This window comes from Stegodyphus dumicola, chromosome 9 (genome assembly GCF_044657685.1).
Source record: "Stegodyphus dumicola isolate Sdum_Otavi_A_Nest chromosome 9, ASM4465768v1".
Lineage (NCBI taxonomy): Eukaryota > Metazoa > Arthropoda > Arachnida > Araneae > Eresidae > Stegodyphus > Stegodyphus dumicola.
In genome coordinates, this window is record NC_140776.1 from 34,273,206 (window position 1) to 34,287,096 (window position 13,891).

At 32.1% G+C, this 13,891-nt stretch overlaps 1 protein-coding gene across 1 annotated transcript in view; it reads left to right on the forward strand.

The window, feature by feature from the left end:
- Window positions 1-2,597: 2,597 nt before the first annotated feature.
- LOC118193455 (cell adhesion molecule Dscam1-like) overlaps window positions 2,598-13,891 on the forward strand; it is an 809,657-nt gene continuing 798,363 nt past the window's right edge. The window contains exon 1 of the mRNA XM_085823336.1: window positions 2,598-2,734. Within this exon, the coding sequence (XP_085679462.1) occupies window positions 2,683-2,734 (52 nt within the window). The 5' untranslated portion in view covers window positions 2,598-2,682. The remainder of the gene's footprint in view (window positions 2,735-13,891) is intronic.

A 13,891-nucleotide genomic window follows, 5' to 3' on the forward strand; every position in this document is an offset into this window, starting at 1 on the left:
CTTATTTCGAAATATATGTTCAGATAAAAAGGAGTCGCCAGTAAAACATCTGAGAATTCATAGCCTGATCTAATCAACAACATTGTGGGAAAAATAAATTGATTTAATTATATCTAACAAAAGTATAACTTAAATATACATTCTAAAAAAGGTCTTCAGGAACTGTAAATAAACCATTTTATGAGATGGTTTTGTCAGTACACAGTTTACAGAGTTCTTCTCTAGTATAAACTAAATTCCAGACTTAGAGCGAATTATCGCTGAAAACAACTACAAAGTTATAAGCAGGTTTTAAATCAAACTTTAAAAAAATCAGAACTTGAGCATAAATGCACAACGCATGCTTACAAATGAGTCAACCACTTGTGGCGATGTTACCTAAAGCAACGGTAAATTCAAATTTAAAACTAAGTCTAGTAGCCAAGGGTTACAGAAAAAGTTTAACGTGAACTTGGCTCAACCTTCTCACTGGCATAGTAATTTAAATATCGTAAAGTATAATGCAAAATTTCACCTTATGTACTCTTGAACTAATTTACGTTCTGCTTGGAAAGCAAAAAGAGATGTGTTAGTAAAGATTTAATTCATAAAATAACTTGTTATTCAAAATAATAATAACCTTACAAGTTTATGTGATGAATGTAGCTCCGCCTCAAAACTGTAGTAAGTAAAGGTAACTCCGAAATTGATGGGATTGATCTTAATTCCCAGTAAGGCATGGATGGTTGTTACAAGTGATTTTGCGAGGTAAGCCAAACCAATATCCGCTGTTAGAAAATCATTCAGAGAAATTTCTTATAAAAGAAGAGGAACATGATATCTTTGGACTTCTTCTCTCATCCTCCAACCGGGGGTCGACGCAGAGAACTCTGCGAAGCTACTGGCTAAGATCTGTACCTAGGCAGTCTCGGCCACGGCCACGGGGGTGTAAAATCAGGAACATGATGGTTTCAGAACCCGGGGTTGGGTCTTCTATAAGGCTTGACCTCGGGGGCTTGGCATAAATCGTATACCTGATGGTTGTGTAACTTGGTGTGGGACGGCACCACGATGTTGGACGGCACCGAGTTTGCTAGGTTATATCCTGATGGGACGCGCTGCTCGTATAGTATTGGCGGTGGCATTTAAACGACCAGTCAGTCCATCAGGTTTTCAGGTCACGCCTCAGTCGAAAAGCCGAGAACAGGGAGTGGTGACCCCTCCGGGCCCGGCCTAATAAACGGAGGGTTTTTGGAGTTATTTCGTTTGAGGCTAACGGCTGGTTTGGGACCCGGTTCTCCAGACATAGTAAATTTGTTCAAAACTCCTAAGTGGAATTCGAAAGATATGGGCTGTGGCTAAGTTTTGGAGTTTATCGCCCAGGACTCCAGCCCATTGAGAGAGTTCAAATTAGTGACACACCTGCTGTGATCTGCCCCCTGCCTGAAATGGGGAACCTCAGTAGGGCTATCGTTTCTTCAATTGTGGCTTCGGGACGCAGGAGAGATGTAAAATTTTGATTGATTCTTCTCTCAGGGGATTGTTATAATGGAAACTGCGAATGATACAGTTTACTAGTGTGTGATCAAACAGTTACAATTTTCAAACAAAGGTAAAGGACATGTGGTCCTGAATGAATCAAAGAGAGTCAAATGGTGCTCAAGTTCTCTTATCAAACCATAACAAATTTTACCTACCTGTAATTAAAGCCTTTTGTTGTTGCTTAATGTAGGATGAAAGCAAATGTAATACGTATACTAAAAATTTAGAAGTTTTTTTAAATTCGTTTTTCATATTTAATGAAAAACAAATTGACGTTTGAACTTTCGTCTCTTTTTGATCTTTCTCTGCAGCATAAATGCATTCTTCTGCATGTGTTTGATGAGAAAATGACTTCTCATCTGTGAAATTTTAATTAAATGCATATTGTTACATTTATTGAAAAAAAATGCAGTTTAAATTAATTAATTATAGACACTTTTAATAACCATTTATTACACGGTAATCCAATAATTAAAATTTTATTTTCTTTGAAATTGAAAACTCTACTGCTTGATATAAATCTATCAAGTTCCAATTTAACAGTTATTTCTCTTTAGACTAACATTTTACTCAAAATTAATATAATATTGTACAATGGCATTTCTAAAATTTTTGATGTAATTGAATGAATGAAAGCTTGATAATTATTTGAATGGAACATTATCGTTTAAAATGCAAAATAATTTTAGTAAAATGATTACATATTGAATTATTAATATTTCAAATCTTCATAAACTTCTGTTATAATCATCAGTTTTAATTACACCAGATATCTTTTGTTTTATATTCATTTGATCTCTCTTTGTTTAAATCTTATTTAATTTATATGTAAATAAAAAGAAAATTAAAATATATATTTTGAACAAAGTTTAATTTTTTGCTACTTAGTAACATTATACAGAAAATGTTGAAAGAGAATGGCAAAACCTGTTGCTCTATGTGCTTATCTTAGAGCCTAATGGGTTATAAAGCAAGATATTCTCATCGATTTGGCGACAACGGCGACCGATGCTTGGCGTCGAAAAGAAAACTTTACGTATTTCTCCCGTTTCCTAGATTCTACCATAAGCAAAACGCTCATCACATGAGATAGACGCGAAAGTCTTCTAGCGATACTTTTGCGAAAATTTTCGAACATTTGAAAACTTTCATAGTTTCAGTATGAGTAAAGGACTATGGATGTGTTTAACAATCATTCTATGCATCTTCAAAGGTAACGCAATATTTTATATTGATTGTTACTTCTGGAAAAATTTTATAACGTATTTACTCGATTACCACGTGCTCTCTAATATTCACGCGTATTATTTCTCTCCTAGCGCACCGCAGCTTTTACATTTGTCTAAATATAATTTTGTTTACTTCAAAGGAACATGGATGAAACGAAAAGTTAAAATTAATCTTCTTCCTTTAAATTATTGAAAGTAATATTAAAAAAATATCTAATTTGTTTATAATTTTATATGCTTACATTATTGTTTAATACAATAGAGAATAAAACAGAAGAAATGTAATTATTTTTCTTATTATGCAAAGTAGAAAATTATGTCAGAGAAAGAAAATATATATGTTTTGTAGATATTCATAACAAATGGAGTTACTAGTTTTAAAATATTTAAAGTTTTATTCATTTTTCCTTATTTAACAAAAAATATTGTTAAGTTTCTTTTTAGACTATGAGCGAGATGCTCACGACAGACCGTGCGGTAAAACCGCCGAACACTGGTAATTTCCACTTGGGTTCGATTTCCAAGGGAACGGGCTGGATCCATGAGCATTTTAGGATTTTCCTCATATGTACCGTCTATAACAGCCAGTTTCACTTAGAAATTCCTCCACGAAGGCATCCATCCTTTTAGGCAAACAGGCCTAGCCTGCATTGCTCCAACCGACTAAATCAAACAAACTGTAAGCGAGATAAAACTGGAATATAAAGTTGCTGTAATAATGATAAAAATAGTCTTATTCATAGGTGATGTCAAATTTCAATATTTGCGTTTCTTAAACCGTTAATCAGAACATTTTACGTTACCTGTAGAATGATATTTGTTATCCCAAAGGCGCAGTAACCCTAAAGAGCTATTAGTCTCAAGACGGCATTTTGTGGCGTTTCTCTATAAACGGCTAATCACTTTTTAAATTGTTGCCACCAATCATTACTGCCTTGTATTACATTTAAAGAAATTAAATAATGAAAATCTGCATGAATGTATGTATGTTTTTCGTATTGTGAATAAAGAGCGATACCTAGAGCGATCAAATTTTGAATAACGTAATCCTCCACCCAAACATGGGGAACTGGAAGCCTGAATTTTGAATTTCGGATTTGTTAGCTATTTCATGTTTTGTAAAAATTTCTTAGTAGCAAACTCAACGATTTCAGAGTAAACATTGGCAACACCGTACACATAAAAAAAAAAAAAAAAAAAAAAAAAAAAAAATAAATAAATAAATAAATAAATAAATAAAGGAAACATTATCTCTAGCGCATGAGCCTGTCTATCGCTGTTTTTAAATATATGCTTTAAGATATGTTGTTTTTAAGCATTTTATGGTATTGCTGTTTAATTGAATTTTATGCGGTTTATGTGCGAAGAACATGATATTTAATAAATAAAGGTAACACACAGAACGTTAAAAAACACCACTTTGAACATAATATAAAAATCTGAATGGTTTAAGTTTTTTCTTTAAGAATTTCTTTTTTACCATTATAAAATTCTTTAATGATACGGAAAGATAATAGTCCAATAGTATAATCTAATAATTTGGTATGAAATTACTCAAACCCATAGAAATCGTAAGTAAGAACTAATTTGTTTTCTATGATGTTCGAGTTAAGTTTCTTGGCTATTCCACACAGGATCGTTTAAGTACAATTATAAGGGGGAATTGTGTCTATTTTATGGCTAAATAGAAGCTCCATATTTATGCAATCTGTTATTCGAATTTTTATGATTCAAATATTATATAATTTTATCATTATAATCGTAGTTATGTTTAAAACATTCTGATTATAATTTTCACAACGTAGTATATTATATAATTAAAGTGCATTTTCCTTTACATCACCCTGGGTTATTTCAACAAAGTTGAATTTTCTTGAAAATATTGATATATTTTACATACAATCTTTCGTTTCTTACTGTTGCAAAAGAGGACCAGTGTCTCATCGTCCTTGAAATCGATAAAAGTTTATTAAAAATCTACGCCAGCCTAAGGTAGAATTTTTATCTAATTTTATATTTTACGTAGGCGTTTTTGCGTACCATTTGATTTTTCTCTTATATATAATTTTATTTTAATTGCTTACTAAAATTAGAATTACAAGTTTTTCATTAGTAAAGTCCCTTTTAAAATCCCATCTTCTTTACATGTGCATAATATATATGTTTGTAAAGTTTATAAGGCATTTCTCTCGCTTTCCTAGCGAGCCTTCGTGGTTTCGTGGTCAGTACAGTGAGCCGGTTTGGCAGAGGTCCGTGGTTCGATTCCCGGCGAAACCTTTGCTCATTTTTTATCTTGCCTGCCTCCAAAAATATACCTATTGTATTAAAATATACCTACAAGTTAATTAACATTCTCATATTATATTCTAGAAAGAAATCATGAATTTTAACTTTAAAGTTTATCTATGGAAATTTTTAAATATTTCTAGCATCTTAAGTTTATTGGGTAAATAATGTAGTCTCTCAATGAAATTTTAAACTAGTAAATTAAATATTTTTGTGCTTTAATGTATTTTTGAGGACTGGGACATATATTTCCATTGTATTGACTGCATTAAAGAGGGCTCAGGACATTCAAACCACTTTAGACACTTAAAAGTTACTGAATGAAGTGGTGTGGGATGTGGTGAAACTTATCACATCAGTTTTCACATCGTTGTTCAAATGGCCAAAATGAATGGAAATTTAATGTTTATTGCCCATGGAGAAAGGTTCCAGGGAAATGCGTGATTTCCAGGGTAAACGTTTGTAGCAAAATGTTTTTATCCATATGCAAAAAAAAAAAAAAAAAAAAAAAAATCTTTTAAAATATAAAATGAAAAAAAAAAAAGTGTATGCTGCTTTGAAAAAAAAAATTAAACAAACAGTTGGCGCAGACAGTTTTGTTTAAATATGCATTTTTAAACAAACGTTTTTCCCGAAAATGTATTATAGTTACTTAAAGAAATGTGTAGATTTACCTTAAAGTTTTTTTACAATAATTTTTAGTCCAACTGTATTTGAGTCTCGAAGAATTATTATTTTCGTTTTGGCATTTTGCGTTGGACTCCTATAAATGTTGGCTCACTTTTCAAACTGTTGCCACAAAATGTTAGAGTTCCTATATTTGAAGAAATTAAATAATGAAAAATCTGCATAAATATATGTATATTTCTCGCATTGTGATAAAACAACGGTATCTAGAGCCATCCAATTTTGAATGACGTAATCCTACTGCAAATATCGGCATCTGAAATCCCAAATTTGAAGTTTGGAATTTCATTTATTATCGATTTCATACTTTGTAAACCTTTAACGATTTTTTCAGTAACAAACACAATGATTTAAAAGCGAGCAATGGCAACACTCTACGGGGAGGGGCCTTTTTATCTCCAGTGCGTTGAACTGTGTATCGGAAATTCTAAAGATATGCTCATTTTAAAATTATTTTGCGACATGGCTATTGAACTAAATTTTATAGTTAAAGTGCAAATAGCATGGTATTTAATAAATAAATGTAACACACAAAACGTGAAAAAAACGCCCCTTTGGACGTAATTTAAAATCTGAAACATTTAAGATTTTTGTTTAATAATATTGATCTTTTGAAATAAAATAAAAATAAAGCTTTCTTGCTGATCACTAGCGCGTGAGGAGCTAAGATCCCTAAATACGAACAGTTTCACTTAAAAAGGAAGCAGGACTGAATCCATAGAATGGTTTTATGCTTTTATCACGAATAATATAAATATAAGGCTGTTACACTTGAAATTTTTTATGGAAACCTATTTTGCTATTTATGCAGATCTTCAATACTTAGTTAACAAATGAAAAATCTAATCATTTATAAAAAATAAAATTTTTCAGAAGTATTAGTTAATAATTAATAATAGAATAAACTTTTAGAATCTTTCGTGTACTTTGTAACAACAGTTACGTCAATAGAGAATAAATGTCGGCTCTTTCTGAAAGCAATTGGCACCAGGAAATAATGTTCATTATTATTATAATAATAAACTCTGAAAGCAATATGTTTCATACCTCAATAAGGACAGATGTTTCCTTGAACTAGTTTCTGGCAGGGAGCTGACGCATGCAATTTATCTCCCTAGATCATTTAGATATGCTTTATATAACTCATAATCGAATATCTCTCTAGCAGGACATCACCGAATAACTTCTCTTTCTCGGAAATAACAGTATCATCCCCAGGAATTGGGTAAGCAATACATTTCAGAATAAGAAAATTAGGGCAACATCACGGGATTATTTATTAAGTTAATTATTAATAATTATTAATTTATCGAAATATAATGTAGGTAACAATTTGAAAAGTTATTCACTTTAGAGGATATCGCCGAATATCCTCTCTCTCGAAACTAAGAGTAGCATCCTCAGGAAATAGGTAAGCAATAGCTTTCAGAACAGAGAGATTAGGCCAATATTACTAATTAGTTATGCTTTGTATTTAATAACATTAATCAGTTTTAATTAGTTAATGCTAATTATTTTTGCTTTATATGTTAATCTCTCATTAGGTATTCTCTATATTTAATAACACGAATCAGCTAAGTATGTAAATAACACTAATTAGTTATACTTTATATAGCGCATAAGATAATATATCTTTAGCAGGATACTGTCTGATATTTTCTCACTCGAAACTAAGAGTATCATCTTCGAGAAGTAGGTAAGCAACAGAGGAATGAGGCCAATGTCACTTGTAAGGTATATTTGAATTTCATAACAGTTATTTTAATTTAGCTCACCTTTCCTAACTTATCTCGTTTCAACTTATAACTCCTTACCAGAATGAGATTTTAGAATTGCGTTGAATGTAAATGAGAAGTGAAAAGTATTTAAGTTCCACTGACTTCGAGAGAGAAAATTAGGAATCCCAACGCGCGTTTGCCTTTGGGATATGTCTCTCTAAAATGTTACGCTCGGCCGTATTATTAAGTGCCTTTTGATATTTCGCCGGCTAGGTTAATATTACCGGCCAGCTACATTAGAATTGTGTTAGCTTCGGCTAAATCTCTTAGTCATTAGTCAGTTCTTATTTCTTACCTTTAAGCCCAAGAGAAGGCTTTGCTGTAAGCCCCGAAGAAAGGGGTTGAATGTTAATCTTATTTTGAGTGAATCAAGAAGGGTTAATCTTAATTAACCCTTCTTGAGTTAACGCTTTCTGTTCTTTGAACTAAGCGAAATTCTCTTAACAGTTTGCCAGGTTCCTAGAGACTTAATTTAACAGAATAAAAACGAGGAACTCTACACATTAATTACGTTTTTAATTTAATAATGCTAAATAACTACAGTTGTGAAGACTAATTAGGTATGCTTTATATAACACATAAGAGAATATCTCTCCAGCTGAACATCGTCGGATATTTTCTTTCTCGAAACTAAGAGTATTATTTTCGGGAACTAGGTAAGCAACAGTTTTCAGAACACAGGAATTAGGGATATATTACTAATTAATTACGTTTCATATTTAATAGCGCTGAATAATATCATTTAGTTAACACTAATTCGTTATGCTTTATGTAACCCATAAGAAAATATTTCCCTAGCTCGACATCGTCGAGCTAGAGAACTGTTACTGTTAGTCTCTCTCGAAACTAACAGTATCATCTTCGGGAAGTATGTAAGCAATAGCTTTCAGAATAGCAGAATTAGGCCACTGTCACTAATTAATTATATTTCCTATTTATAACTGTAACTAATTACAATTAATGAACACTAATTAATTATGTTTTATATAAACCATAACCAAATATCCGCCTAACAGGACACCATATAATATGTTCCATCTTGAAACTAACATTATTAACCTCGAGAAGTAAGCAATGGTTTTCAGAATAAGGAAATCAGACCAATATCACTAATATCAGTGCATCAAAAATTCTCCCATATATTATAGCACTGGAAAGGTAACTTATCTGCCTACTTCCATTTTAATATTAAAGCGTCCACTTAATAGTCTTTTTTGGTTTGCAGATCACATAAGACAAATAGAGTTTATACTATAATGAGTATGAAATAATCTTACATAATCATTTTTCATCTAGCTTTATAAATGATTTAAAGAATTAATGTATTAGTATTAAATCGTGCTGATTCTAGCAAAAGTAATATAAATGCCATAAGAAAATGAAAATTTACATCGCCATAGTGCATAAAAACTCTTGTCTATGTTCTGGGATTTTCACCTCCATTTATCAGATGATAATCTTTGCATCAATACAACTCATTGTTAGCACATTAAAGGCAGTAAAGTTACTATTATTTTACAAAGAAGATTTCGGATTAATTTTATTAGTTTAAGAATTATGTATTGAAAACATACTAAGGAAACACTAAATATATAGGAACCATTTTTTAAATAAATTATTACGGACAATTTCTGTAAATTCCTTCCTGAAAAACAAAGTAAAAATAATAATTATGATTCCATGTTTACAAAGAAATTAATACTCTCAAAAATTCAGTGTTGTAGTATGTAAAAGAAAAGTTTTTCGGATTCCGTGACTAACTGTCTACGAATGTGTATTTTATTTAATGAAACGCAAGAAAAATAATTCACTTATCTGGAAAAGCCAATGTGCTCCTTCCTGAGAAGAACGACATTTTTCATAACGCTAAGTTAAAGAAAAAGACATTATCTGAAGTCTACACCTAACAAACGATTCATCAGAGTTTCATCAACTCAAAAACAAAAACGCTTTCCTAACAGTTGCCATCATCATTTTAACAATATAGTTTCCTCAGTATTAAATGAAAATAAAACTCTTATACACGATATCCAATAATATTATTGCTCAGCTGGAATTTTTAACATTTCACTACTTTATCATTCATTGAATATTGTAGTAGTGCTTCATGAAGGTTACCAGTATCTTCACAGGGTAAGCTGTGTCACACACTAAGCGGACAACAAATGCGTTAATGTTTATCCTGTTCAGTGCTAAATAACCTCAAAAGGAAGAAATAAAAGAAAAAAACAAAATCTGAAGATTTCCAGATTTTATATTACGCACAAAACGTCGTTTCTTTAATGATTTGTGTGTTATCTGTATTTACTAAATAGCATACTCTTCTCACTAAAACCATAAAATTGCATCAAACAGCAATATCACAAAAAAACGAAACCTCACGTAAGAAATCCGTGCTTGAAGATGTACGCGATGCTAATGTTAATGGAACACTTTGAAAGAATTGAGTTTGTTAATGAAAATTTCTTTAAAGTTTTATAAAATACGAAATATTCAATAAAACAAATTCCAAATTCGTGCTTCAAGATGTCCATATTCGAGTGCAGGACTACGTTATTCAAAATTTGATAGCTGCAGGTATCGTTGAATTTTCACAGTGTGGGGAAGATGCATACATTCATGCAGATTCGTAATTATTAATTTATTTAAATATAATGCAGGGTTCTAATATTTGGTGGCAACAATTTGAAAAGAGACTCAGACTTTTATAGTGGTTTAACGTAAAATGCGAAAACTAAATTCCTAGCCCTTCTGACGTAGCGCTTCTTTGGGCTCATTAACCAGTTAGATACTATGTGCAATGCATGGTGAAAATTACAGAATAACACAACTAACTATAGTGTGGAAATTTCTCTAGATGTGGAAATCAACAGTGTCGCAGTCGCTATAAATTCTCAAAGACATGTCTTCTGAAAGCCTATTGCAAACACGTTATCTGTAGAGAAAGGAAATGCTTTCTGTAGTTATTTCATTGCCATGTTAAGAGGAGTTAATGTTCAGTCATGAAGTTGGAAACTGCGGAGGGATAAAGCTTTAAACAAATTAGTTATTTAATGAACTTCAATTTAGGACCAGTTAAATTGTCTTCAAACAAAACAACATTAAGCATGGAACTAAAAACGAATACTATGATGAATACTAAGTGCAAAGTAACATGATTCAAATTCAGTGCGTAGCTGTTTTCAGAAACACGTCATTATTTGAAACTGATTTGTAGAATTACCAGTACAGAAAGCAAAAGCTTCTTGCAGTTATGGTATTTTCCCATTAAGATAACTGAATGCTCATTCATAAATCTTTAAACGGAGAAGAGATAAAAATTTATATAAAATTATTATTTAATTAATTCTCCCTTCTTCCAGCATGCCTTCGTGATGTAACGGCGAGCAAACTCGGAGCGTATTCGCAAGATCCAGGTTCGAGACCCGGAGAAGGCATTGTACATATTTTTGATTGAAAAATGCTTCTGAAATTATGTAAACTTAGAGAAGAATTTTTTTGATTGAAAAAATAATTTCGTAAGCTTCTGAAATTATGTAAACTTAGAGAAGAATAATTTCGTAAGCTTCTGAAATTATATAGACTTAGAGAAGCTTATTTTGATGAAAAAGGGTGAACTCTAAATTTTATAAACACTTATTGTAAGGCACAATAACACGCCGAATAAATACTAATTCAGAAATCAAACAACAAAAATCAGCATTATATTTACAAAATTTTCACAGGACTAGTTTCGATGGTTTTACCGAACCACCATCCTCAGCTGCAAAACCGCAAATGAACAAGATAGGAAATAATAATGATATAAGATAAGAAAGCCTGGAAAAAATAAGCAAGTGGCGCCATCTGTTGGTGAAACCAGAAATAAAACAAAATTTCTTTAAAGGCCGAAGGCAAATTTGGATTGGAATTAGGATCGTTAACTAGAACAGAAAGATTTTTATGAATATGAAATGCCTCTAGAAAATCCAGTTCTCCAATGGAAGATGTTTTTTGAAAAATTTTGGCAGCAGAAAAATTGAAAGTGTGATTTTCGGACCAACGATGTTGATCAACAGAAGACTTCTGTGTTTCCTTTTTTCTAACATATGCCTCATGTTCATTGACGCGAAATTTTAAGGCTCTCTTAGTTTGACCAATGTAAATTAAACCATACTTGAAAGGAATCCTATAAATACCCCAGGAATTCATATCCGGAATGGGGTCCTTGAGTATGGAACTCTGAATTTTATTGATGGGAGAATAAACCTTCATCGGTTTGCCTTCCACCACGCTTTAAATCATGTCATCCGACTAAACAAAAGTTAGCTTCATTTTATTCCTATGTTTTCGGTGCTCTTCAAGTTTGCTCCTCCAAACTAGCCCTTGATGAAGAACTAAATTATTTAAAAGCAATAGCTATTGACAGGGGCTTTTCACCAAAAATTATTAATCAAGCAGTTAAAAAATTCTCATCTCAACAGACTAAAAGGCACACTCTTGATTTAGGAGATTATAAAATTTCTGATGTCATTCCCTTCTTTCCATCAATTAGCTATAAAGTTGCATATATTTTGCAGAAATTTAACTTTAGGGTTGTTTATTCTCCCATCAATAAATTCCGAGTTCCATACTCAAGGACCCCATTCCGAATATGAATTCCTGGTATTTATAGGATTCCTTGCCAGTGTGGTTTAATTTACTTTGGCCAAACTAAGAGAGGCTTAAAATTTCGGGTCAAAGATCATGAGGCATATGTTAGAAAAAAGGAAACACAGAAGTCTTCTGTTGATCAACATTGTTGGTCCGAAAATCACACTTTCAATTTTTCTGCTGCCAAATTTTTTCAAAAAACATCTTCCATTGGAGAACTGGATTTTCTAGAGGCATTTCACATTCATAAAAATCTTTCAGTTCTAGTTAACGATCCTAATTCCAATCCAAATTTGCCTTCGGCCTTTAAAGAAATTATGTTTTATTTCTGGTTTCACCAACAGATGGCGCCACTTGCTTATTTTTTTTCCAGGCTTTTTTATCTTATCTCATTATTATTTCCTATCTTGTTCATTTGCGGTTTTGCAGCTGAGGATGATGGTTCGGTAAAACCATCGAAATTAGTCCTGTGAAAATTTTGTAAATATAACGCTGATTTTTGTTGTTTGACTTCTGAATCAGTATTTATTCGGCGTGTTATTGTGTCTTAATCGTTTGTCTAATTAAAACGTATTTCGTTAATTAATTTGTTAATCGACTAAACTTCTGAATACTTATTGTAACGCAGATAATCAAGCCATTTAGGACCCAAAAACCTCAACACTTTCTATTGCACAACCATGCACCATATTCTGTGAAGATCCGTAAGTTCATTCGCCTTCATAACTCTCAACAAAAAATTAGACCTTTTCAGAAGATTGTCACAACTAAGTGGCTTCGTGATTTTTACATTTGGCGCAAGTGGAAAAAGTTTTAGTACCACTGAAGTATCTGAGGGCCCTTAAATGTTCTGAAGCCAACCGCGGCAGAGCTGCTTAGTCCTTCCTGCCCTTTTGAAACAAACTGCACTACCAGGACATGTACTACGGTACCATGAATGTGCCGGTTGCTGTGTCCGAGAATTCACTATTTTACATTTAGAAATCTTGACAAGAAGTTAGTTTCTAGTTATAAGTTAGTTTCTAGTTATAGATTTAGAAATAACTATTTATAAGAATAACTATTTATTGTTATAGATTTAGAAATCTATAACTAGAAACTTAAACCACGTTAAAAAAGATGAATTTTAAGAACAAATCGAGCAGCTATGTGAGAGTGGAAGTCTTTGTGGGAACATTACAAGCACAAAGTATATGGAACGACTAAAAAAAATAATTTCGTAAGCTTCTGAAATTATGTAAACTTAACCACAAAACTTTGCAGTGTAGAAAATCAGCTAAAAGGGCGGTTTTTGCTATAAGATAGAAAGATGTTAAGTGTTTATGAGGGGACTCTCAAAGGAGCTCCTTGTCAAAATTGGGATGGAATTTAGGCATACAGCCATTGCATGATTTACCTAAATTACGTAATCTATGCATTTCCGGTGCGTATATTTCACAGTGATAAAAGCGCCTATCAGTCGCAAGCGATTCATATTATCCCTTCTACAAAATTTGGGAGCTTAAAGTGTAGTAGTTATTTAGAAATGCGAGGAACATATACATTTAGGTTCTTCATTATTTGAATACTAAAATCAGCATAATTTGATAAGCATTCTTTTTTTTTTTCAGTTAGGTTTCTTTTTATATATAAAAAAGGTAAATTAAATATTGGGGGGGGGAAACTGAAAAATTCAAAAGAGTGGAATAACAAACTCCTCATCCTGGTCATCATCACAGAGATCAGCATGAAAGTCGAGTAATGGTCAAAAGGATGATC